At 37.2% G+C, this 27,447-nt stretch overlaps 3 protein-coding genes across 6 annotated transcripts in view; all 3 read right to left on the bottom strand.

Moving 5' to 3' along the window:
• RMDN2 (regulator of microtubule dynamics 2) overlaps positions 1–26,383 on the bottom strand; it is a 96,796-nt gene extending 70,413 nt beyond the window's left edge. Inside the window, exons 1-3 of one of the 4 annotated variants that reach the window (XM_070379720.1) lie at positions 25,538–26,366; positions 18,543–19,010; positions 443–617 (exon numbers count right to left, since the gene is read on the bottom strand). In XM_070379720.1, the coding sequence (XP_070235821.1) occupies positions 443–617; positions 18,543–18,994 (627 nt within the window). In that variant the 5' untranslated portion in view covers positions 18,995–19,010; positions 25,538–26,366. Of the gene's footprint in view, positions 1–442; positions 618–18,542; positions 19,011–25,537 lie in introns of all 4 variants that reach the window. The other 3 variants (XM_070379719.1, XM_070379721.1, XM_070379718.1) reach the window with 3 other exon arrangements.
• On the bottom strand, positions 10,767–14,547 carry LOC138989941 (uncharacterized). Its single transcript, XM_070380072.1, is given in 2 exon segments — positions 10,767–13,628; positions 14,531–14,547. Coding segments are annotated over 2 exon segments (969 nt in total). The 3' UTR covers positions 10,767–12,676.
• Positions 16,503–18,664, bottom strand: LOC138989918 (large ribosomal subunit protein eL27-like). Its single transcript, XM_070379722.1, has 2 exons — positions 18,543–18,664; positions 16,503–17,230 (listed from the first exon to the last, which is right to left on the bottom strand). The coding sequence occupies exon 2, from the start codon at positions 17,169–17,171 to the stop codon at positions 16,866–16,868; it is 306 nt and encodes a 101-aa protein (XP_070235823.1). The 5' UTR covers positions 17,172–17,230; positions 18,543–18,664; the 3' UTR covers positions 16,503–16,865.
• Positions 26,384–27,447: the final 1,064 nt, after the last annotated feature.

A 27,447-nucleotide genomic window follows, 5' to 3' on the forward strand; every position in this document is an offset into this window, starting at 1 on the left:
AAAGCATCAGTTCCTCGATGTTCAGTTTTCTTTATAGCCCAACTCTCACATCTATACATGACTACTGTAAAAACAATAGTTTTGACTATATGGACTTTTGTCAGCAAAGTGATGTCTCAGCTTTTTAATATGCTGGCTAGGTTTGTCATACCTTTTCCTCCAAGGAGCAAGCGTCTTTCAATTTCATGATCTGTCACTGTTTCCACTTTTTCCCCATCTATATGCCACGAAGGGATGGGACTGAATGCCATGATCTTAGTTTTTTGAATAAACTTTTTTATTTACTTTCAAAAAATTTTTAGTAATATTATAAAAAAAATTTACACCAGTCATTTAGCTTTTGTAAACTGTGACACAATTGCTGTGGTCATAACATGAATGGAAAAGTAGATTAAATAAAAATTAAAACTATACAAACAGGTTATTATCACATATATCTTACCTTTTCTTTGTGGTCACAAAGCAGCTCAAAACTCTCCACTTTTCTGGACTCATTCACTCGTAAATTATCAGCCCTCTGAATAAGGGCATCTAAATTTAATTCCTCCACATGAGTGTTAAACTCCTTAGGGACTGGAAAACTCTGTTCTTCGGTGTCAGTATTAGCTGTAACATACCTAAAATTGCAGAAATAATCATCAACTCTCTGGAAAGTTATACTCTAATGGCCAGAGAGATCCTTTTAAAATGTAAGTCAAATCATTCTACTCTTAGGCTTGAAATCCTGCAATGGTACCTTTCACTCAGAGAAAGCTCATGTACTAATCCTTGGAGGAGGGCATGGCAACCCACCCCAGTATTCTTGCCTGGAGAATCCTCATGGACAGAGCAGCCCATACAGGCTGTGGGGGCACAAAGAGTCAGACACGACTGAGCGACTAAGCACATTGCCTAATAACCATCTGCAAAACTAGATGAGATTTGCCTCCCACCTCAATCGACTCTCTGACCTTGTTTCCCAGCATGTTTCTCATTCAGTCAATTGCATGCTGGCTGCCCAGCTACTCCTTAAACAAGCCAGGACACTCCTACATCAAGACCTTTGCTTTCTGTTCCCTCTGATGGGATGGCTCTTCCTTCAGTGCTGTGCTGCACTTAGTCACTCGGTGGTGTCCAACTCTTCGCAACCCCATGGGCAGTAGCCCACCAGGCTCCTCTGTCCAAGGGGATTCTCCAGGCAAGAATACTGGAGTGGGTTAGCATGACCTTCTCCAGGGAATCTCCTAACCCAGGGATCAAACCCAGGCCTCCCGCATTGCAGGCGGATTCTTTACCATCTGAGCCATAACTCACACCCTCACCTCCTTCAAGTCTCTGTTGAACGTCGTCATCTCAATATAGCCCATCCAGACTCCTTTATTTAATGTTGCAACCACCACTTCCCAACACACATGCATTTCCTTCACCAATCTCCCTTATCCTGCTTGACTTTGTTTTTTCTGTAGTACATACTGTCTTCTGATACACTGTATATTCTACTAACCTACTACATGCGTTATTTTTTTCAGGATCTCTCCACTAGAATGCATGCTCCCTCAGAACATGATCCCTAAAACAATTCTTTGTTTTATTAACTGTTGTCATCAAGTGCCTAGAACAGCACCTGACACATAGTGGATACTCACTGGATACTGCTGAACAAATGATATAGAGTTGTAGGAACTCGGAGGCAGTCAGGTATATATATAAATTAAATATATATATACTCATGTATTTATATATACATATGTATATACATATATATTCACACACACACACACATATATATATAAATTTGTGGTTCAAGATGATATTTTAACCCTTAGCTTAGTTGTTAAAAATTCATGCTACCTCCCACATTTCCTTTTTGGTGGCATATAATGCAACAATTAATTTTCATTTATTCACACATTCACATTTGTTCTAAAAAAGATCTTAAGGAAGTATATAAGGATATATAACACAGAAGAGAATGAGTTAGAAGTGGTGAGAAAAGATAAAAACAAAGTCAAATGTGAATAAGGCCAATAAAAAAGTACATATACTTTAGATACCTTTATCCTTGCTAAAAGGCACATAAATGTGATTTTACATCTAATAGCTGAAGCAGTCACAGTCTCCAGCAGATACTAACAAAGAGAAAGGAAGCAAGTTCTTGAGAGAAGTACACCTATTTTCAATACTGACAAATAAATTTCCATCAAAGTCCTTATAAAGAAGACACTACCTGTGGCGGATTCATTTTGATATTTGGCAAAACTAATACAATTATGTAAAGTTTAAAAATAAAATAAAATTAAAAAAAAAAGACACTATATAAATGATACTCAACTTCTTTAACAACATTATTAATGGCAACTTCATTCTTCTAATTGCTCAAACCAAAAATTTAGAATCATCCTTGACTTGTCTCTCCTAAGCAACATTCAGAAATGTCTGTTGTTTCCAACTTCAAAATATATCTAGGATCCAGCTACCTCTCACCACCTTTGCCCACTACTCCCCTGTCTAGACCACCACCAGGTTACCTGTATTAATGCAAACCTATCATGTCTCCCTGCTTTAGTCCTTGACCATTATAGTTTATTCTCAACATAGGAGCCAGAATGGTCCTCTAAAAAGCTGAATCAGATCATGTAACCCTTTCCTCAAAACCCTCCAATGGATGACAAAATCACAGTAAGAATGTTAAGTCCTTAGAGTTATCTATAGGATCCTTTATAATTGAGTCTAATACCTCTGACCTCATCCCCTATCACTCTCTTGCTTGATCAGCACTCCAGGAACAATGGCTTCCTTCCTGCTTTAATATCTTTGTGTTTGCTGGTCTTTCTGCCTGGTATGTTCCCCACTGAGTATCTATGTTAATTTACCTCCTCACCTGTTTCACAACCTTTTATCAAACATAATCTTTACATTATGGCAGATGCTGTGGTTACCTACATAGTATACATTAAGAAACCTACAAATTGTGGGACTAACAGAGTTTAGCAAGTTGGCTGCATATAATACTAAAATATGAGTCAGTTTCATTTCTAATATATTAGCAGCAAAAGCCTAAAAAACAAAATTAAATAAAATATTTCACTTATGATGATCTCAGAGAATGTCAGACACCCAGGAATAAACTTAATAAAACATGTGAAAATTCTATGGAGAAGATTATAAAAGATATATAAAAAACTGTTTATAAAAGAACCTAAATTCATGAAAATATCATGTTCATGGCTACAAACAACTGATATTATAAATGAATGAATTCTCTCTAGATTACAGATTCAGTGTAACTCCAATTTATAAACCTAAGAAGAAATTTCATACAATTTAATGAAATGATTCTAAAAGTTACAAGAAAAGGCAAACAGCCTAGAATAGTCAAAGCACTGTTAAGAAAGAGAACAGGAAGAGAAGACTTACCTCGCCAGATATTAGACCTATCTTGCAGCTAAAATAATTAAAGACAGATTGCAACTGGTAAAAGGATGGATGAGTAACTGAAAACAGAACAGAGTCAAGAAACAACCCCATACGCAAATGAAAAGTGTGCTACGAGACAGACACGGCATGTCAGATTAGTCTTGCTTCAGCAGGTGGTTTCGCAGATGCTTATTATATTGTTTACAATAGCAAACTAAATAAATGAGTAAAAGGGGCACATGCATGGACATTAATCAGAGTGTGCATAAACTAAAGACAGTTTTTAGTACAATTCTATGCACCTGAGATACAGTAAGAAAATAATGACCAAAAGAAAGTAACTAGTTTAATATCAGACACTATTATTTAAACTAAAACCCACCAAACAGTACCCTTTAGAAGGGTGAATTTTATGTTATACGAATAATATCTCAATAGAGATGCTTTTTCTATAAGAAAAAATTGAATATTCTATAGCCATTAAATCAATTAAATCAGAACTTGTATGTCTATTCTAATAGAGAGAGAGGGAAAACACAGAATAGCTATATAGAGAGTTCTATCAATATATGCAAAGAATTAAATTTATTCAAATTCTAAGGAATTAAAAAAGAGGAAACATTACTTACATCATTTATGAAGCTAGTAAAATTAATGCCAAAACCAAATAAGTATAGTAAAATAAGAAATAAAAATTATAGGCCAATTTCACATATAAATTTTGATACAAAAATGCTCCAGAATATCAACCAAAAAATTTCAACACATGTGAGAGAATGCATCATAACCAAATTGAGTTTATCTCATGAATTACAAGCACAGTTAACATTAGAAAATTTCTCTTAGTATAACAGATAAAATGAGGAAAACTATATGATCTTTATAGTGGTCACCAAAATTTTTTTTTTCAATAAATTCAAGACCATTTCAAGATTTCAAGACAAAAGAAATACCAAACCCATAAACAAGGAACAGAACTTCTTATAACAAAATATAAACCCCAAACCATGATACAGTTCACATATAATGATGAAACTTTATAAGCATTATCTTTAAAATCAGAAATAGAGAAGGATATCCAATATTGTTGCTTCTATTTAACAGAGCACTGCAGGTTCTGTTAGCACAATATTAAAAGAAAAACAAAAAATATATAAGAATTGGGAAATAAGAAACAGAACTGGTATTATTTGAAGATTGTTCAATAAAAAGAAAACCTAGCTCCCTTCACCCAGCAAGAACACCGCAAGAAGCTGTCTGTGAACCAGAAAGTAGGTTTCCACCAGATACTGAATCTGCCGTAACCTTGATCATGAGCTTTCCAGCCTCCAGAACTGTGAAAAAGAAATTTATGTTGTTTATAAGCCACCCATTCTATGGTACTTGTAGCAGCTCAAATGGACAGACAGTATTCAGTATTTAAATTGAAAGAAAATCTAACAGAATTTATAGATGAGTAAATAAAACTAACATATATGATCAATTATCCCCATGGACAGAGGAGCCTAGCAAGCTACAGTCCATGGGATAGCAAAGAATCAGACATGACTGAGTGACTAAGCACACAGATTCCTATAGAACAAGTTACAAAATGTAATTTTATAAAATATAGCCTTTATATACTATAGGACTATATACAGGAAAAATATACAGTAGCCAGAAAAAAATTCCACAAGAAGTTTGTAAGATTTTTCTATAGAAAATTATAAAATATCATCAGAGAACATTAAAACGTGTTTAAATAGATGGGAAAAGATGTCATATCCACTGACAGAAAAACTTAACTTTAAACCAATTTCATATGGTACCAAATTAATCTATAGTTTTAACATAATTCCAGTCAAAACCACAATGGTATTTTCCTATGGAACTTACCTGACTCTAAACTTAATATGGAAGCACAAGTGTAAAAAGAACCAAACCATTACTCAAGGAAATAGACAGACTCAATGCAATCCCTATCAAATTACCAATGACACTTTTTACAGAACCAGAAAAAAAAAATTATAAAATTTGCATATAAACACAAAAAACTCCCAATAGCTCAACCAATCTTGAGAAAGAAGAATGAAGCTAGAGGGATCAGGCATCCTGACTTCAGAGTACACTACAAAGCTACAGTAATCAAAACAGTGTGTTACTGGCACAGAAATAGACATACAAATCAATGGAACAGAACAGAAAGCCCAGAAATAAGCCACGCACTTATGGCCAATTAATTTACAATGGAGGCAAGAATATAAAATGGACAATAACCAGTCTCTTTAATAAGTAGTGCTAGGAAAACTGGACAGTTACATGTAAAAGAATGAAGTTAGAACATTCTCTAACACCACATACAAAAATTAACTCAGAATGGATTAAAGACTTAAATGTAAGACCAGATACTATAAAATTCCTAAAAGAAAACATAGGCAGAACACTCTTTGACATAAATTGCAGCAATATTTTGGGGGATGTATCTCCTAAAGTAATGGAAACAAAAACAAAAATAAACAAATGGAACCTAATTAAACCTAAAAGCATTTGCACATCAAAGGAAACCATAAAGAAAAATGAAAAGACAACTGATGGACTGCGAGAAAAATGTTTGCAAACAGTGCTACTGACAAGGGATTAATTTCCAAAATATACAGATAGTTCATACAGCTTAACATAAAAAAATAATAATAAATGGGCAGAAGACCTAAGTAGACATTTCTCCAAAGAAGATATAGAGATGACCAACAGACACATGAAAAAATGCTCAATATCACTAATTATTAGAGAAATGCAAACCAAAACCACAATGGGATATCACCTCACACCAGTCAGAATAGCTATCATTAAAGAGTCTACAAGTAATAAATGCTGGAGAAAGTATGGAGAAAAATAAATCCTGTTGGTGGGAATGTAAATTTGTACAGCCACTATGGAGAACAGTATGGAAGTTCCTTAAAAAATTAAAAATTGAGTTACCATATGATCCTGCAATCCCACTCTTGAGCATATATATCCAGAGAAAACTCTACAGCAAAAAATCATTTTACTGTACACTTGAAACAACCACAAAATTGTAAATTGACTGTACCTCAAAAAATTTTTTTAAAGAGAAAAAAATAAGAAGAGCCAAGACAATTTTAAAGAACAGGTATCAGGACTATAATATAGAGAATAAAGCAATGATAAATCAGTCTGGTACTGGCATGACAAGAGACGAACCGGCCAAAAAAACTAAGAAAGAGAACAACTAGCCTGGTCTCTTCTCCACATTAAAAAATACCCAAGTGCAAAAAAATTGTTTTCCTACTGTGAAAAGGAATCTTCTACTTATAATTGGGCATTATTAAAAATTATAAGAAAGTTTTAAAAGCAAACTTTAAAAATGCTGCTGCTGCTGCCACTAAGTCGCTTCAGTCATGTCCGACTCTGTGCGACCCCAGAGACGCCACCCCACCAGGCTCCGCTGTCCCTGGGATTCTCCAGGCAAGAACACTGGAGTGGATTGCCATTTCCTTCTCCAATGCATGAAAGAGAAAAGTGAAAGTGAAGTCGCTTAGTCGTGTCCGACACTTCGTGACCCCATGGACTGCAGCCTACCAGGCTCCTCCGTCCATGGATTTTCCAGGCAAGAGTACTGGAGTGTGGTGCCATTGCCTTCTCCAACTTTAAAAATAGGGCCCGGGAAATAACTATGCCTGGGAAAATATACAACATACATACTGACTTTGTGTTAGAGCTTAGATTTCTACTGGGGGCAAAAAAAAAAAAAGAAAAAGCATTTCATAGGTTATCTAATGTCTAAGTCTTCCAACACTCTTTCAGCAGGCCTGGAAAAGTCTGCCCCCTAGTGTCAAATTTACTTATATCTTCTAAACATTCATCTTTTAATAGGACTTTTCTGGCTTATTTTCTGCTCCAAATTTGACTAAGAATTGTGCCATTTTATGTATCTCACTATTGTTGAACAATTGATTCCTTGCTTTAACAGCAACAATAGCATATTTGCAGGCATAGTTGTATTATTTAAAGAGAAAATGACATTATTTGCTGTGAAAATAGTGTATTTATAGAAATATATCAGTAGTGAGTTGCATCAGAATATGCAAAAACATGCCTGCCTTCAGTACTGTGGCCTCTCTCCATATCAGGCATTCTGATTTAGTTCCCTTTGCCTAACCTTACCCACACACACCTCACTGCTCCCACATTTTTTAAAAAAATACATACTAACAGAGACAGATGTCAGCAAGATGATAAACTAGGAAACTCTAGGCCCTTAGTCCACCATGGAAACACTAAACAAACAGCAACAGACAGATTGAAACAGCTTTGTGGGAGATCTAAAAAGTACTCAAGGATTTGCAGCAATCAAGAAAAACCCATATTCAAACAGCAGAAAACTTCACAGTGTTTTCACTCACCCTTGCTTCACCCTTCCCTGGTATGGCACAGCATGGCTGGGAAAAAGTCATGCACTTCTCAGCTCCTCCCTTAGGACAGAAGGAAGTGAATGCATCTTGTTTGTAATGTTCTGGCATGTTGAGGGGCTTCCTAGAAAACTAGTTTCTGTTTAGCTTTCCTTAGAGTTCAGGCAGAAATGAAGGCATAATATGGGCATCATATTAGAGGCCAGTGAAAGCTGCGGCAATCACTGCGACATGTGAGAGCTACAGAGGGACCATGGATACCTGGGCACAAGAGATTATGGGGAGAGGAATATTATAAGACACCTAAGGTGCCAAGAAGAACAGAATGAGATTCTTATTGAAAAGATATTTTTAAATAGTTATGTATTTGGGAGAAAGTGCATACTCAGGCCCATAGAAAACTGATGCCTAGGAAAGACCTGAGAAGCCCATAAGCCTTTGTGTTGGGCTAATTAGTGGGTCTTCCCTGTATACAGCCAATCTGCAAATCTAGAATAGATGGCTATTTTTCCAAAAAGTACAATTTTCAACAAAAGATCACAAAGAATACAAAGTTCAGGGAAAGACTGCCTTTCAAATGAACAAAATAAATTTCCAGAACCGGACTCTAAAGAAATACAGCCTTTGTGCTTATCGAGACAACAATTTTTAAAACAACAGCCTTAAATATGTTCAAAGAGTTAAAGGGAAAAAATGGAGAAAGAACAAAAGGAAATTGGAAAAATAAATGAACAAAAAGAGAATAAAAAGAGAGAGCTAGAAATTATTAAAAAGAGGATCAACAGAAATTCTGGAACATAAAAAGCAATAAGAAGAAAAATCCACTAGAAAGGATCAAGAAAATACTTGAACAAGTAGAAGAAAGAAGCAGAAAATTTGAAGACAAAACACTTAAAACTATTGAGTCTGAAGAGTCAAAAAAAAAAAAAAAGAATGAAGAAATAGAGCCTAAGAGACTTTATGGAACATCATAAATCAGGCCAATATATATATAAGAGTCACAGAAGGAGAAGAAAGATGCAGAGACCTTATTTTGAAGAATAACGGCCAAAAACTCCCCAAATTTGAGGAAAGACATGGATATATAAATACAAGAAGTTCGATTAACTCCAAATAGGATGAACTCAAAGAGACTCACACCGAGACACATACTCAAACTGAAGGACATTATGACAAATCATAAAAATCTTGAAATCAGCAAAAGAAAAGCAAATCATTACAAAAAAAGTGAAGTAAAGAAGTCAAGTCGCCTAGTCATGTCCGACTCTTTGTGACCCCATGGACTGTAGCCTACCAGGCTCCTCCCATGGGATTTTCCAGGCAAGAGTACAGGAGTGGGTTGCCATTTCCAAAGTGATCCTCAATAAAATTACCACCAGGTTTCTCAGAAGAAACCTTGTAGACCTAAAGACAGCAGGATGATATATTTAGAGTGCTGAAAGAAAAAAACTATCAGCCAAGAAGTATATATCCTTAAAGGAAAACTGTTCTTGAAAACATGATAGAGAAATTAAGGCATTCCCAAATAAACAAAAAAAATGAGGATGCTCATTACCTCTAGACCTGCCTTACAAGAAATGGTAAAGGGAGTTCTTCAAGTTGAAACAAAGGATATTAGGCAGTACTAACTTGAAGTCATATGATAATACAGTTTTCTGGTAACAGTAAATAAAAATGTTGTTAAATATAAAAATTAGCATTATTGTAATTCTGGTTCATAACTCCATTTTTATTCTTGTACAGTATTTAAAAAAGAAAAGCATTAATATAAAAAAAGAAAAGTATAAAAATAATGATAAATCTAGCTAACAGCTATACAACTATATAGACGTAATATGTGATATCAATAACATAAATAGGGGAGTAAAGTTGTAAAGGAGAAAGCTTTTATATACAGTTGAAGTTAAGTTGGTATCAGTTTAAAATAGATTGCTATTACTTTAGGATGTTATTCATAATGCCCATGCTAAACATACAAAAATATCTATAGAATATACACAAAAGTAAATGAGAAAGGAATAAAAAATGTATCACTATAAAAAAATTAAGTCAACACAAAAGAAGGGAGTAAGGGGGGGAATGAAGGACAACAGGGTATAAGACACATGAAAACAAATAACAAAAAGGCAACTACTAGTAATTACTTTATGTAAATGGATTAAATTCTCCAGTCAAAAGACTCAGGCTGGTAGTATGGATGAAAAATCAGGATCAACTGTATGGAGTCTATAAAAGACTCATTTTAGAACTGAGGACACATATAGATAGAAAGTAAAAGGATGAGTTCTAATGAGGTGGATGAAACTGGAGCCTATTATACAGAGTGAAGTAAACCAGAAAGAAAAACATCAGGACAGTATACTAACGCATATATGTGGAATTTAGAAAGATGGTAACGATAACCTTGTATGCGAGACAGCAAAAGAGACACGGATGAATAGAACAGTCTTTTGGACTCTGTGGGAGAGGGAGGGGGGGATGATTTGGGAGAATGGCATTGAAACATGTATAATAGCATATAAGAAATGAATCGCCAGTCCAGGTTTGATGCATGATACTGGATGTTGGGGCTGGTGCACTGGGATGACCCAGAGGGATGGTACGGGGAGGGAGGTGGGAGAGGGGTTCAGGATGGGGAGCATGTGTACACCCGTTGTGGATTCGTGTTGATGTATGGCAAAAGCAATACAATATTGTAAAGTAATTAACCTCCAATTAAAATAAATTTAAATTAAAAAAAAAGAAAGTAAAAGGATGAAAAAAGATATATAATGTAAAATAATATCCAAGAGAGAACAGGGGTGGCTATATTAATATCAGATAAAATCAACTAAGTCTAAAACTTATGAGACAAAGAACAGAATTTTATAATTATAAAAGATTCAATTTAACAAGCATATATAACAACAATAAACATATATGTAATAATTAGAGCTTCTAAATATATGAAGCAAACGCTGGCATAATTGAAGTGAGAAATAGCAACATAAAAATATAAAACTCTTTAGAGAAAACATAGAGGCAAAGCTTCATGGCATTGTATTTGGCAATGATTTCTTGGATATGACATAAAAAGCACAAACAAAATAAAAAATAGATAAACAACTTCAAAATGTGTCAAAGGACACAATCAACAGTGAAAGGCAATGCACACAATGGGAGAAAATGCAAATCAAAACCATAAAGAGATACCACCTCACTCTCATTAGGATAGTTATTGTCAAAAACCAAAATAACAAGTATTGACAGGGATGTGAAGAAACTTGAGTCCTTTTGCATTCTTAGAGAAATATAAAATGGTGCAGTTACTATGGAAAAAAGTTCTTTAGAAAATTAAAATAGATTTATCATATGATCTAGTAATTCCATTTCTAGGTATAAATCAAAAGAACTGAAAGTAGGGCCTGGAGGAGATAATTTATACACCCATGTTCATAACAGCATTATTCATTATTCAAAAGGTAGAAGCAACCAAAGTAAGCGTCAACAGAGAGTGAATAAGCAAAATGTAATATATACATACAATGGAATACTATTCAGCCTTAAAAAAGGAAATGCTGACACATGCTACAATATAGATGAAACTTGAGAACATTATGCTAAGTGAAACAAGCCAATCACAAAAAGACAAATACTGTATAATTCCACTTATAGGAGGTACCTAGAGGAATCAAATTTACAGAGGCAGAGAGTTGAATAGCAGCTGTCAAGAGGCTAGGGGAAGAGAGGATTGGGAAGCTATTGCTTAATGGGTATAGAATTCCACTTTTGCAACATGACAGATAATGGTGGTTGCACAACAGTATGAATGTACTTAATGCCACCAAACTTAAAAGTGGCTACAATAATGAATTTTTTTGTGTGCATTTCACACAACAAAAAAATTAAAATAGAAAAAGTATGATACATTAAAAGGAAAAAACATAAGAGTAAAATTATCTTAGTACAAATGATATTAACTTAGGGGGCATTTTATTATGACAAATAATTGAAAATAACTCAAATTTGTTCCATCTACAAAAACCAATTATTTTCTAAATATTTTTAATTCTTATATGACTTTCCATTTGTTATTCTGATAAACATATTTATAAACTTTATTAATAGATGGAAAAAAACTAAATATTCACTTCAAAAATAAAATTTTGGAGACATGTTTTAAAATAAAAATTTTATTAAAATTTTTTAAAAATAAAAATTTTGGAAAAAATCTAAAAATTTTCACTTTAAAAAAGTCATAAAAATCTCTGATTTCAGAGTTTTCTGAATTCTCATATACATACACAAATGTGTATTAAAACTATTTAATTAAAATATCTGGTTTCAATAGATTGTATTTCTGACAGTATGTTTTTATTTATGATTTGATCCTTGTGTAGTATAAAAACACTGTCTATCAGTGGGATGTCTGGCATGAGAAATAGGGCTAGCAAGGCTGATATAAATAGGAATTAGTAAACTAATATAGATCTATAGGTTATATAGGAATACTATTTTAATGACTAGAGTAGAATAAAAGAGGATGTTAAACTCTCTAAGAATGTAATACATTTAGAAGACCTATTTATCAAAACCTGATGTTATTTTCAGACCACAAAAGCATTACAACAGTAACTCAGAAATCTGGGACTAGGCAATTGGTAAGCAGTAAATCTGTTAAAAGCCTGAAACAGATGAATAATCTTTGACTTCCATATTCCAATGTTAATAAACTATCTTTAAAAAATACAGAAATTAACATTAAATTTAGACTGTAATGTAGAAATCTTTTTCAGAAAATGCAGTGATTTCTACAGCCTCTATACTATGCCTGCAGGGAGAGCTTCTGGTTTGAGCTGCCCTTCCAAGAGAGGGTAAAGTCTAAGGTGACCTTATTTTAGGAATTTCATGTGTGAAGATTTGTCTTCATCTTTAAACGAGAGAGCATTGTTTCCGTCTTCAAAGGGATCTGAGGTAACTTCATTTTGAGGTAGGGCAAAGCCACTAGCATTTTTACAAAATGAAGTAAATTCAGCGTTATGGAGAACAGGGAAAGTTACACGTCGAGAGGGACGCTGTCAAACCATAGCTGGAGAAGTGTTTCTACTGTGACTTTGAGAAGTGGGATAAACAGAATTGCTCCTTAACTGGTCTCTTTCTTGAATATCATTGTCAATTCCATGTTGTTCAGAGGAATAGGAAATAATACTTGGAAGAGTAAGCATGGTTGCTGTGCTTTGATACAAGGTGGCAACAGTGTCCCGACAGGCAGAGGAATTCGCTTTTGATTTAGATTTCATAAAATATGTAGTGTCATATTCAGGAGAATAAGAGTGTATATATTTTTCAGCACCAGTAATATTCGAGTTTTTGGAAATGACTTCAACTTCGTTTGGATTAAATATGCATGAACTACTGGCATCAAAAGTACCAGCATTCTCGTAACAGGAAATTATACTTAGTTTTGGGGCAGAGAAAACACTTCTGGATCTAAAGCGAAAATGTTCTGAGGCTGACTTTAAATCACTGAAGCTTCTTTTTTCTTCAGAATCAAAGTTAGCTCTACTTTGTACAGTATGAAGGGACGTACTGCTTTTCTGAAATTTAGGAAATAAAGAATGTCTTCTTTCAAGGAAAGTTGCGTAAAAAGACACATTTGATGACGGCGAGGAAATTTTACTTCCTTTATGTGAACTGCCTTTAAGCATCGGAGTAGGACGAGCTGCTTTAAAATCAAGAAATTTTGTTGGCTGAATAACAGAAGAGGCTCCACGATGCAGGAGGTCTGAAGGAAGTTGATCTGCTGGACATTTTGGTTGGCAGTTCTGCTCCTCTTTGTAGCAACTGGAGTGAGAAAAGTGTCAAATGAGGAAAAAAGAACACGGAGCACAGGCGGAAACCTGCCAAGCGTCCTGAAGAATAATAGCTACCTTATCAATATGGAAACAGGGAATAAGAAATTAAGACAGGTGAAGTTGATGGTTACCCAGATGTACCCCCCGGAGAAGGCAATGGCACCCCACTCCAGTACTTTTGCCTGGAAAATCCCGTGGATGGAGGAGCCTGGTGGGCTGCAGTCCATGGGGTCGCTAGAGTCGGACACGACTGAGCGACTGCACTTTCACTTTTCACTTTCAGGCACTGAGAAGGAAATGGCAACCCACTCCAGTGCTCTTGCCTGGAGAATCCCAGGGACAGGGAAGCCTGGTGGGCTGCCGTCTCTGGGGTTGCACAGAGTCGGACACGACTGAAGCGACTTAGCAGCAGATGTACCCCCAAAGAATGCCTAAGTCTAAAAGATTATTTCTAACCACCTACACAGTACCTGCCCACTCTACTAAACCTTGGGAAGATAAACTGAAAGACTCAGGGTGGTAGGCAGAAAGAAAGGTCAGGGGAAAACATAACAGAGGGAACCAAAACAAAAGGGTTCCCTGTAGGTAAAGGGGGAACTTCCTGTTTTGAAAATAATTAAGTCATAATATCTGTTTGAGAGTACTGAACTAATAGTTTTGAAGGAGTTGATAAGTACAGTAAACTTATACCCCACTGGCTAATGCTATTTTAAAATATTAATCACGGATAAAGCAGAAGCTCTCTGGAGAGAATATTTCAGATAAATATCCAGATATTCAGTTACTGTGGGAATCTAAAGGAAGCATTAAAGCTTGGTTTATGAATATTTCAATGTTCTTTAGCACATGAAACATATGGAGACGTGTTTTGTTTTCTTTTTAAAGGCTTACCTTAAGCATTTTCCCATATTGAATTTAATACAAAGCAAATCTTTCCCTTCCTTTCTAAGCCATCATCTTTAGCCACAAAAATGTCCTATGTAGGTGGAACAGGTTAGATGCCGAATGCTTAAGCTGCATATAGAATTAACATGGCAATAACATAGAGTATGATGATAGCAGATTCTAGAATCTAATGACATCAGTTTAAAATAAAATTGTTCTATGGCTCATCTTTCTGAAAAACTGCAATTCATGTGACTGTGGAATGTGTATTCTAACTTCAAAGCTAAATTTATCTTGGCAATAAAGCATGGCATCCGATTACATGGGCCACATGCACAGATTATGGAGATTTGCTGTTATATTATAACCCACTTAAAGGCAAGAATAAAAAAATTATTAGAATACCGTCCTCTTCCTTTTCCACCTATGACATAAAACACTCCCTCAACAAGCTTCTCCATATCCTGTATACTGTAATATTACATCTTGTTTTTGTTCCCTTTCTAACAACTTTCTTTGGGAAACCCTTGAATAAATCCCTTTCAAAGCTCTCTAATTCTCACCATACCACTGTCAGTTTATAATCCAATTTTACCCAACATTCAAATGAATTTATCTGTTCCTGTTTCATAGTTGCTGGCAGAAGACATAGGATTCTTGCATAAGAGACAGAGGACTTTGTTACTCACAGCAAATTAAGCAATGTGATCACCCGCTTATTTATGTTGGTTCTCCTTGACCTCAGGACCCACAAGGGCAATGCGGAGAGCCCAGAGACTCTTAATATCAAGTGAACTGCCTTTCAAAGAAGGCACACCAAGCTCAGGGAATCCCCTACTTTTAGAGCAAGCAGTAACCAAATCTGTTCAATCTGCTGTTAGTCCAGAGGGGAAACACTGCCTCATTCTTCAGAGTTTCTCATCACAAACCAGAGAATGGCCTGGAGAGAGAGGCCACACCGACCTTACACCTGTCACAAAAATGAACTCAAAATGGGCCACAAACTTACATATAAAATGTAAAACTATGAAGCTCCTAGAAGATAACATGGGAGAAAACCTAGATAAATTTGGCAATGACTTTTTAAATACAATACCAAAGCCATGATCCATGAAAGAAATAACTGATAAGCTTCTGCGCTGAGAAAGATAATGTCAAGAGAATGAGAAGCTACTTTGCAAAATCCTTGCAAAGAATATTTCCCTTGAAAAGGGACTGTTATCCAAAATATACAATGACCTCTTAAAACTCAGCAATATAAAAATGAACAATCTCATTTAAAAAATGGGCCAAAGACCTTAACAGATAGCTCACCAAAGATGCACAAAGGGTAAATAAGCATATGAAATGATGTTCCACATGGTGTGTCATTAGAGAAATATAAACTAAAACAACAATGTGATGTCATTACATACCTATTGGAATGGACAAACTCCAGAACACTGACAACACCAAATGCTTGTGAGGATGCAGAGCAGCAGGAATTCATTGCTTATGGGAATCGAAAACGGGAGAGCCACTTTGGAAGACAGCTGGAGGCTTTCTACATAACTAAACATATACTTACCATACAGTCCAGCAATCATGCTCCTTGGGATTCCCCCAAATGAGATGAAAATTTATGTCTACTCAAAAACCTGTACATGAATGGTTATTGCAGCAGTTTTCATAATTACTAAAACTTGGACGCAACCAAGATGTCCTTCAGTAGGCGAATGGATAAATTGTGGTATATCCAGACAATGGAACATTATTCAGTGCTAAAAAGAAATGTGCTATTAAAGCACTATGAAAAAGTATAGAGGAAACGTAAATCCACATTACCAAGTAAAAGACGTCAAACTGACCACATACTATATGATTCCAACAATATGACATTCTAGAAAAGGCAAAACAGTAGACAAAGTATAAAGATCAGAGGTTGCCAGGGGAGAGAGGGGAGAGAGGGATAAACTGGCAGAGCACAGAGGATTTTTAGGGCAGTGTAAGACCAGCAAGAACAAATGGTTCTTCTAGAATACATGACTTGGAAAACTAGATAATTCTATTAAGTGAGCAAGGCTGTATGGCCCATGTAGTCTCTTAAAGCCCAAATGAAACGAACAAACAATGAATTTTATTATGGGGTATTACTTTAACCTAAACAGAAATAAAATCTAATTTTTGAAAGGGAGATTTCTAAAGCTTTATATAACACTGTGATACAAATAATACCTTTTTTTTGGCCTGGGGTGGGGTGGGGTTTAATGACTGAACAAGACAGACAAAACTGAAGCTTCTAGAAAAACTATCTGTTCCTGCTGGTCTTGTATCTCTCCTCGAACTTGACCTTGGCCTCTCATCAGGCTTTGCATTCGACAGCAGGGTCTCTGAAGATATCCTTGTTGGCAACAGTTTCGTCCAAGGGGATACCCATAGAGATCATGGTGGGCCTGAGGTGATTATAATGATAAACTTTCACCAAAGACTTGCTCTTTGACCTCTTGGTGATTTTCTTCTTGGCCATGGCAGCTGTCGCTTTGCAGGGACAGTGATTAGTTCCAGCCACCAGAGCGTGGCTGTGGGGTGTGTCGGAGGCGCCATCATCAGTGTTCTTCACGATGACCTCTGTCTCCTTTGTAGTGACTGGCCAGGGACAGCATCGCATTCCTGGGTTTCATGAACTTGCTCATTTCGGCAGCTACCACTCAGGACAACAGCAGAAAACTAAAATAATTATTTTAAACCCATGGTTTGATAGAGCAATACAAGTAAAAGATTGACAGCCTGGCATATTGCAGTCCAGGGGGGTCACAAAGAGACGGACATGACTCGGGGATTGAACAAGCACTGATCTCAAAAGACTTGATCAATCATTTACGTTTCTTCATGTATGAAATCACCTTTAAATTCCTTCTCTTTGTTTCCTTTCTCTAGATCCCTCCTCCTTCTCCCAATTCTATATTCAGCAGATCACCTATTAATTTAAGTAACAGTTACTGTCATCTACTCGGCTTTCCCAGAGGCTCAGCAATAAAGCATCTGCCTGTAATACAGGAGCCACAGAAGACGGAGGGTTCGATTCCTGGGTTGGGAAGATTCCCTGGAGAAGAGAATGGCAATCCATTCCAGTATTCTTGCCTGGAGAATCCAATGGACAGAGGAGCCTGATGGGCTGCAGTCCATAGGGTCACAGAGTCAGACATGACTGAAGTGCCTTAGCATACACACACGGTGGGAGGCATAAGAACAGGTGTTAGGAATGCGATGATGAAAACATCCTTGCCCTGATGAATTTCGGGCTATGTTACATTCACTAGTGCATCTTTATTTACTTTCCTATCTTACTCCTTAGAAACACTAGTCAGGCACAATTCCTTTTTTTTTCATAAATCATTTGTTTTTCCCCCAAAGGATATTATTCATGCCTTGATTTTAGAATCCAATGAATTAATCCCATGCAAGGATGAAACTGAGTCACTTGTACATTCTCAACTCTTTTTAGGTCTGTACTGCCCAATTCAGTAGCCACTGGTGCCATGTGACTGTTTAATTTTAAATTAATTGAGACTAAAACTTTTCAGTTCCTCCGTTGCACAAGCTACACTTCAAGCTTAAGAGTTACACATGGCTTGTGGCTACCATACTGGGCAGACAGATTTAGATCATTTCTATGATCACAGAAAGTTTTATTAGACCATTTATTGGACAGTTCTTAACTACATAAGGGGTCAGAGACTGGCCACATTTAAAAACAGGTTACACGTTTTGGCAAATGATCACTGTCTTCCTCATACTCACGTGACGCCACCAGCACTAGTAAGTATTCTCTTTGTCAATGAGCTCTAAACTAAAGTACTGACCTCCACTGAATATGGTTTTAATTATAACATAAGCAAAAATAATCACTCCTTTTTATGCCTTATTATTAAATAGTAACAGCATATTTGACTGGGAATGTATAATGAAAATACCTAAATAATAGCAATGCTGCAATAAAGAATCAATTTAACATAAAAAACATCTTAAAGAAACTTACCCTCCCTCACTTTCCGCTTCCTCTGAACTATTACTTGTTGCTGAACTTTGAACTGTGGCAAGCCTTCTTTTTCTAGCTCTGTGCTGAGGACTTATCTTGTGAACAGTTACCTTCCCTCCAAGTTCACCTTGTATATACTCCTCCAGCTTTGGAATGGCTTCTTTAAGAACTCTGATTTCCTCTTTGAGTTCTTCTATATGTGTCAGTAATTCATTTAACTTCTCCAGTATTTGAAGCTGCCTTCCTTGAAAGATCGCTGTTGCTCCTTGGCCACTGGGCATTTCATCTTGCAAAGTCATCAAATCAAGTGAATTACCCAGAGAAAGAAATTTAGGTAAAGACATTGCTGTCCTTGGTTTACGAACCTTGTGATACCACAAAAGCAGCAAGCTGATTCCGGCAGTTCCCACCACAATGCCAAGTATCATTTCTCTATTTGTGGAATGAGGCATTTCTTAGGTTTTGTTTCTAAAATTAAAAAAAAAAAAAAAAAAAAACAGTAAATGAACATTATTTCTGTCTTTGCCCAGGACAAAAATACTGGAGTTTTTTTCCCCATCAACAAAAATCACGTTTGCATCATCACAAAAAATTTAATAACACTTGATAAATCACAAACTAAAATAAATTATGAGTAATGGCCTCTATATGGCAATTACTATCTGAGTTTCCCCAATGGCTCAGCAGTAAAGAATCCACTTATAATGCAGGAGATGTGGCAGAAACCACGGGTTCAATCCCTGGGTCAGAAAGATCCCCTGGAAAAGGAAATGGCAACTCACTCTAGTGTTCCTGCCTGGAAACTCCCATGGATAGAGAAGCCTGGCAGGCTACAGTCCATGGGGTCGCAAAGAGCCGGACACGACTTAGTGACTAAACGACAACAAAAAACCAAATTGCCTCTATGATGTATGTGGGTGAGTGGAAATACTACCTTTAAGGATATTACTGACAACCAATGTAAAGTATCAACTTTAATTCAGAATCGGTATTCTATACATCTGATCTGAAATTTATTCTTTTTCATGTATTTTTAAAGGGTATGATAGAGGTAAAAGCATCATTATAAATTTCTGAAAAAAACTGTTTCAGAATTCAAATTATGCTTAACTGTATCTGAACCTCTTGTTTGTATATAATTAACTTTGCAACGCTATGGACTGTAGCTAGAGTGCTAATGTCTGGGTTTTACTTTATCTTTCACGAAAGCCCAAGAGAAAGCTTTTCCTTAGCATCTGGTTCACATTTCGTACTCCAATTTAGAGTGATCAACATTTTAAAATGGGATTTGGGATATATAATATACAGAAAGTTTTGGCTTGTGTGTGCCCACTTCATCTTCTGCTTTATTCAATGCGGAAAGCAGAGACACTACCGTATGTGCAGGCTTCACCTCATTTCTTCCGACCAGGAATTCTGCTTCTTACTCATAGTTCTACTTCTGTCTGAGGCCTTAATGCTTTCATTTTCTTTCAAATGTTCACTTACTTTTAAAGTAACAAAAAACTAATTTCTTTGACTCCTTCCTCCTCCTGAACTTTCACCATTTGCATCAAAGACCTAAGCTCTGGCCCATCTAATTCCACATAACCTCAGCTACTTTGACAAAATGCACCATAATCTTTCTTTACTTTATCCCCTCTTCACTAGTTTTATTGCTTATCACTGTTTTTAAAGTCAGAAGGCCACTAAAGGAAAACAATAGTATAAATCTTTCCACCACATAAAGTTACAGCAAGAAGTTGTCATCTCTAAACCAGGAAGCAGGCCCTCACAAGATACTGAATCTGCCAGTGCCTTGATCTTGGATTTCTTAGACTATAAAATAATGAGAAATAAATTTTTGCTGTATATAAGCCACCCAATCTACAGGATTTTGTTATAGCAGTCTAAATGGCCTAAGCCATCATCCAGAAAGCATGCAGATTAAAAAAAGACTAAACAAAGAAACCAAGTAGAGCCTATAGGGTAGTATCAAGCAGTCTAAAACATATATAGTTAAAAGGAAGAAGGGGTACAAAAAAAAAAACCTTAAAAGGAAAAATGGCCAAAAAAAATTCCAAGTTGGACAAAGCCTAAAAACCCAAAGATCCAAGAAGATCAACATAATCCAAGAAAAATAAAATCAAACCAAGGTCAAACACTATTAAAATGCTGAAAGCTAGTAAGAAATCTTAAAAGTAGCCAGTGATGGGGGAAAAAAAAGACATTACTTACAGAGAAAGAAGATAAGATTACAGCAGACAGTGTCTCAGAGATGTCACCTTAGAAACTAATCAAGCAAGAAAACAACGGAGTGACACCTTGAAATGGCTGAAAGAAACTTTCAACTTGCATTTCTATACCCAGTAAAATAGTTTTCAAAAATCAGGGTATTTTTTAAAAGAAGTATTTAAAATACTATTTTAAATATTATTTAAAATAATATTTATTTTAAATATTGAACTATTTTAATATTTTAAAGACTATTTTAAAAAAAGAAAAGTTGAGAGAATCCATTACCAGCAGCCATTAACTACAAAAAATGCTACTGGGGTTCATCAGGCAGAAGTAAAATGATAACCACAGAAATTCGGGTCTATGCACAGGATGAAGAGCGCCAGTGGTGGCAAACATATGGCAAAATATCAAAGTCACTTTTTTCTCATTTTAAGATTGATTCATTAAATACTTGCTTATTACAGCAAAAAATGACAGTAACATCATGAGGTTTTTTATCAGATGTAGAAGTAATAAAGTAGGATAACAACAGCACAAAGGATAAGGGAAAAAAGAAAATCTGCTGTTGTAAGGGTCCTGGGTTATAAAGCAGTGTTATAGTAAGTTAAAGATCCCAGTTGTAAGCCCCAGGGCAACCACTCAAAAGACAAAAACAATAACACCAAAAAAAACGAACAAACTTCCATAAAAATGTAAATAATCAGCCAAAAGTGGTAATAATAATGGGAAAACTGAAGCTATTTCAATTAGTCCAGAAGTCAGGAAAAGAGGAAAAAAGAACAAATGGGCAACCAGAAAACTAGAAGAAAAGAAATACCATGACTATACTGGAAAACAGCACCAAAAGATGGAGAAATAACATTTTTGTTTGTCAGTGGAAAAGATCCAGCTTTTTTTAAAGGAAGATTAGATAAATGAGAGTAAAAGAGAGATTAGAGAATCGCTGCAATTAACATGAGAAGGAAAGGAGGGTGGATGGTCTCCAGTGCACAAGTACAGAGGCCGACCTCTGATGGAAACACAAACCATTCATTGGAGTAATGAAAGAGAAGACAGATTACGCAAGCAGGTTCAGGAAGGCGGGGAGGTGTGATGGTGGGACCTTATGAAAGTTCTCTTTGATTGCTTCACTATTCTAAGTGAAATGGGAACAAAATAAACCACTGAGGGGGAGAAAGAGGGGAAGTAGTATTGTAAAGATGCAAATTCTGAATTCAGTTGTATACCTGAAATATGCTTTCCTATGGTTCACAGCCTATGATCTCACATACTGAAGCGAAGCATTACTGGGATTACCTGGTGGTCCAGTGGGTTAGGACTGGGTGCTTCCAACTGCAGTGGTCTGGGTTCAGTCCCTGGCTGGGTAACTAAGATACCACAAATCATAAAGTGTGGCCAAAAATCGTTTTAATTAAAAAAAAAAAAAGGCATTACTCATACTCTAAACAGTCAAATATGTTTCAATGATGCCCCATGGAAGAGAAAGACTAAGACTCTATTACCAAGAAGTCTTCCTAAAAGAAACTTCATTATTTATTTACTTTTATTTGGCTATGCCGCACAGCACACAGAATCCTAGTTCCCTGCTGCTGCTGCTAAGTCACTTCAGTCGTGTCCGACTCTGTGCTCCCTGCAGTGAAACCACAGAGTCCTAACCACTGGACTGCCAAGGAAGTCCCAAGAATATCTCTTTAGACTCCTCCGTAATATACTAGACTACAAGCGTTGAACACATGGATTACCCTATTTGGATGTATTCCTGCATCACAGGTTTAAGTATAAAAGAACTAATGCTTTTTAAATAATAATTTTCCAGAAACTATCTTGCGTGTTGGTGAATATTATATCCAAGAGACTTAAGAATTCCTTCTCCTGAAGCCAAAGGTTCCAGTAGCAAGCCTGTGTGCTTAACCTGGCCTGCCTGAATTCAGGACATAGTTTGTGCTGTGCTTTGTCACTCAGTCATGTTGGACTCTTTGAGAACCCATAGACTGTAGCCTGTCAGGTTCCTCTGTCTATGGGATTCTCCAGGCAAGAATACTACAGTAAGCTGCTATGCCCTCTTCCAGGGGATCTTCCTAACCCAGGGGATCGAACCCAGGTCTCCTGCATTGCAGGCCATCTGAGCCACCAGGGAAGCCCATCACTATTTTTTTAAGCAAAAAGTATTTTTGCCTAACCATTATAAATATGAACTCTAAGTCTAACCATCTGTCCACTCCCATCCTGTGTAGGAGACATGCCAGCAGCAGATTCAGACCAGTTTGTAACTTTACCTAAAGTTGGAGGTAATTATTATCAGCTGGTCAATTTTATTTCTACAAAAAAATATATCATAAACTATTTCAAAAGAGTACTACAAAAAGGCAACAGATACAAGAAAAGTCACTATATGTTCATGATTTAATATTTACAGCACATCTAATAATCACTGAGCGTCAAGCTTGACCATCTTGGCTCTTTCTTGTCAATACAAAGATTAATGCAGGATGTTCACATGCTGACCTTGAGGTCTATCAGAAGAACTCTTCCTATTGATTGCTTTCTTGGCTCATTCCTGTTGGGCCTTCTTTGAACTTTACATTAAAAAAACATAGCCTAGTTTGAATTATTTTTTAATTTAATCGGTAAATAAATGGAAGTCAAGATCTACTAAGGAAGATCTTATTCCTGAGATGGTACCAGGTTTAAACAGGTGAGAAAGAGTTGTCAAATTTTGTTTGACCCTTTCTTTAGAAATTATAACTTTCCTGGTGGTTCAGACGGTAAAGCGTCTGCCTACAATGCGGGAGATCTGGGTTCAGTCCCTGGGTCGGGGAGATCTCCTGGAGAAGGACATGGCAACCCACTCCAGTATTCTTGCCACCACCCCATACCAATCCCAAGTTATCTCTTTGAGGCAGGTCTTGCTATTATCTCTACTGGGCAGATAAGGAAACTGAGGCACATAGCTGTCAAGTTATTTATCCAGAGGTCACCCAACTAGGAATAAGAACTGTTACCCTTGATAACTCCTGGTACTGTTGCATGATGAAGATTCAGAAAGCATCAACAAGGACATAAAGGAGAATGCTGAGTGGGTAGAGATGTTCAGAACTGAAATACAACTTCAGAACTTTAAAATCAACTGGGAAAAAAGCTAGAGTCAACGCAGCAGGTATTGGTTTCAAATAACCACAACTAAAGAATAACAGCTCAAACTATGTCTGAGTTTTATATCAGTATAAAATGAATGTTCTAAGTCAATTAATTTGAAAAAAGGAGCTCATTAAAAAGAGTAACAGGAGAGTAATAGAACACTTGCTTGCCTGCAGTATAATTTCAAAGTTAATATTATTTATATAATAACTTTGATATTTAATTATCACATTAGTAGTAGACACTTGCAGTTTATTATAAAAACAGTAACTTAAAAACATGTTGACTAGGGCATTTCCTAGTTGTCCAGTGGTTAGGACTCAGTACTTTTGGTCCAGTGGTGAGGACTCAGTGCTTTCACTGCTGGGGCCTCCAGCAATCCCTGGTCAGGGAACTAAGATCGCACAGTAGAAAGAAAGATAAAAAGATAGAGAGAAAAAAAGAATAAATCTTGGTTTATAATATAGATACACATATAGAGAGAGAAATCAGACAGATTAATCAGATGCTAGGTATTATTCCTGACACGTTTCAATTTGTAAGGTGCTAATAATAATGTACAATAAGATATAATTTTATTACAAATTATTGGTATCTAAAATTAATATGTAATACATAATTAAAAGATTATTTGCAGAGATGAGAATTAAGAATTCTGCTGAAATAGTAAATCATCAAAATGTTGACTCTACAGAAACTTCTACATTAAAATTCCTTTGTAGAACATGTCATAAAAAATTAACTTCAGAAAACATTTAATTGTCATGTTCTAGTTTCAATTAAAATTAATTTTCAGATATGGAAAGTATGCTTTACCAAGTTATTTACAATGCTTTCAAACAATATTTAGCATATACATTCACTTAGTTCATCAGCAGATTCTTAGCGGGGAAATACATAAAATACAGAACTCTGATAAACTCGGAAGAAGGATGAAAACTTGTGCAAATCAGGTAAAAGTACACAGTACGGGTTACAAGTGACCATGAGTTGTAAGCATAAGGGAATTCTCTGAGACCTTGAATTAGCGATTAGATTCCCCACAGCGACCTGGATAACTCGATACTTTCTAAGTGAATTCTAATACTCCTATTTCATTCGGTTTTCACTTTTTCCCTCCTATTTAATAATTCTTTATTTCGGCCTCCCTGATGTTTGGCTTATCTGCAAATGTTTGTCGAACTAAAAATCTAGCATTCATTTTCTGTAAAACAAGTAGAGAATCCGAGTTTGCCAAAACAAAACAAAAAACGTTTGCCGAAGGCTGAAAGGTAAGAAAGCCCCAGGGCGCTCAAGCGAGAGGAAGGCAAGTGTCTCCGGCGGAAACTGAGCTGGGTCTGCTGCCCGTTCCCCACGCACTCCAAGCCGGGGGCCCGCGCGGAAATACTGGCGACCTCTGGGGTCGAAGGCGGCGCTGGAGGAAGCCGCTGTTAACCCGCTCTGCTGCCCCCAAAATACACAGCACCGCGGGCCTGCGGGAGGATGCCCAGCAGCAATGCGGCGGCCGAGAGGACGCCTGCACGACCCGGAAGTGCGGTGGCCGCCGCCGGAAGTGCCGCCTGGGCCCTCGGCTCTCGGCCTTTGCCCGCGTCCCACCCCGGGCCGCAGAGACGCACGCTGCCAACCGGCTGACGCACCTGTTTTCGCGGCGCTTGTCTCTCTGCCGTCGGAGACGTGGGACCTGCTGGCGGGGTGATCGGGAGCGAAGCGGCGGGCGGACAGTAGTCCGGGAGCTTCCGAGTCCCAAGGTCCAGCGCCGCGGCCGCGGTGTCCTGCCCAGCTACCGGAGGCGCCGGGGGAGGGGCCGGCTCCACTCGCCCTGCGGGCTCCCGCCTCTTCCCGCTGGCGGTCAACTCTCCGGGGCGGGGGCCCCGCGCATCTTTTACAAAAGGAGACAAGTGCGCCCTACCTGGCGCCTCGACTCGCTTCGGACTTTGCCGCCCGGTTGTCGCCTCCCCCAAAGCTCATCTCCCCGCCCTGACCACCGCGCCCTGGCTCAGGGCCACAAGCGGAGGTTCGGCGCGTTCTTGCTGCCTCCGGCGCGCTTTCGTCCATCACTGAGGCTCCCCAAACCCATCTTCTTGCCTTAGTATCATCCTTTTTCTCTACCGTTTTCTAGATAATAATCTTGAACCTTCCACGTGACAGAGTCAAACGTGATGTCTTGCACGAATTACTGATCAAATTATCCCAACTTTAACTCACTTTTTATTTTTTTTTAATTGGGGGATAATTGTTTTGCAATACTGTGTTGATTTCTGCCATACATCACCATGAATCAGTCACAGGTATGCATATATATTCTGGGTCCTGAACACCCGCCCTCCCCCGCCCGGCCCATCTCCCTCCCCATCCTTCCTGTCTAGGTTGTCACAGAGCACTGGGTTGAGCTCCCTGTGTCACACAGAAAATTCCCTCTTGCTATCTATTTTACATACGGTAATTATATATTTCCAGTTAATTCTCTCAGTTCTTCCCACCTTCTTCTTTGTTCTTACCCCAACCCCCACTATGGTCCTGAGTTGCCTTTAGGTAAAAACCTTTTTCTTCTCAGATGCTTAACAAAATAGAGATTTTATCCAGCTTCACCTTGTGTGGTTTGTGTCAATATAAGGAAAATAAAATTCTGTCAAATGAACTATTAAAAAAACTGCACACTCACTCTTTCTGTGTTGTCCTTGCTTTGAGCTTTAAATTTAGGCTTGCAGGAAACTTGGTCTTGAGTGGTAGTTTCCTACCAATGTGTTGAATGGAATTAAAAATAGATGCACTCCTATTTATCAAAACCCCCCACAAAAACCACCAAAAAGCTGCTCTGTAGAGTCAGAAGACTAATTTCACAATCCATATGAAGCTATTTACTAATGGAGCTTCTATAGGACCTTTAAGACTACAAAATGTTTTTTGAGCTTTAGGAAAGCTATATTCAAGAGTAAGTAAGCCTAGCCAAGTCATTTTATTAAAACTAAGTTATATTTTGGAAGACAGCAAACCAATGTGTGTATATGCTCAGTCTCTAAGTTGTGTCTGACTCTGTAACCCCAGGGACTGTAACCCGCTGGACTCTTTCCATGGGTTATTCTAGGCATGAGTACTGGAGTGGGTTGCTATTTCCTCCTCCAGGGGATCTTCCCAACCCAGGGACGGAACCAGCTTCTCCTCTTGAGTCGCCTGCATTGGCAAGTGGATTCTTTACCACTGAGCCACCTGGGAAGCCCCAAAGTCATTTTATTAAAGCAATGTTATATTTTGGAAGACAGCAGACTAATACTTAGCATCTAAGATTTGAAACTGTGAGAACCCTTCTAAGAACCACTTTTGTTTACATCTTGTGGTTTGCAAGGATATTACAATACAATGCTAATATTTGCTTTATGTAAACAGAATATAATGTAAACCTGTCTAGCAGGTTTACATAGGTTTCTCTTTTAACAAGATTTTTTTCCTAAAGAAATTCAGCTGTTTCTTCGGTAACACTTAAATGGTTTGAAGCACCTTGAGATTTAAGCTTTTCCGGGAGTCCATTCAGTTGTTCACCGCTGTTTCC

Source organism: Bos mutus, chromosome 11 (genome assembly GCF_027580195.1).
Source record: "Bos mutus isolate GX-2022 chromosome 11, NWIPB_WYAK_1.1, whole genome shotgun sequence".
Taxonomy (NCBI): Eukaryota; Metazoa; Chordata; class Mammalia; order Artiodactyla; family Bovidae; genus Bos; species Bos mutus.

What these genes read in the sequence shown, in the direction of transcription:
- LOC138989918 (XM_070379722.1), bottom strand. Translation starts at nt 17,171, where the DNA reads ATGCGATGCTGTCCCTGGCCAGTCACTACAAAGGAGACAGAGGTCATC.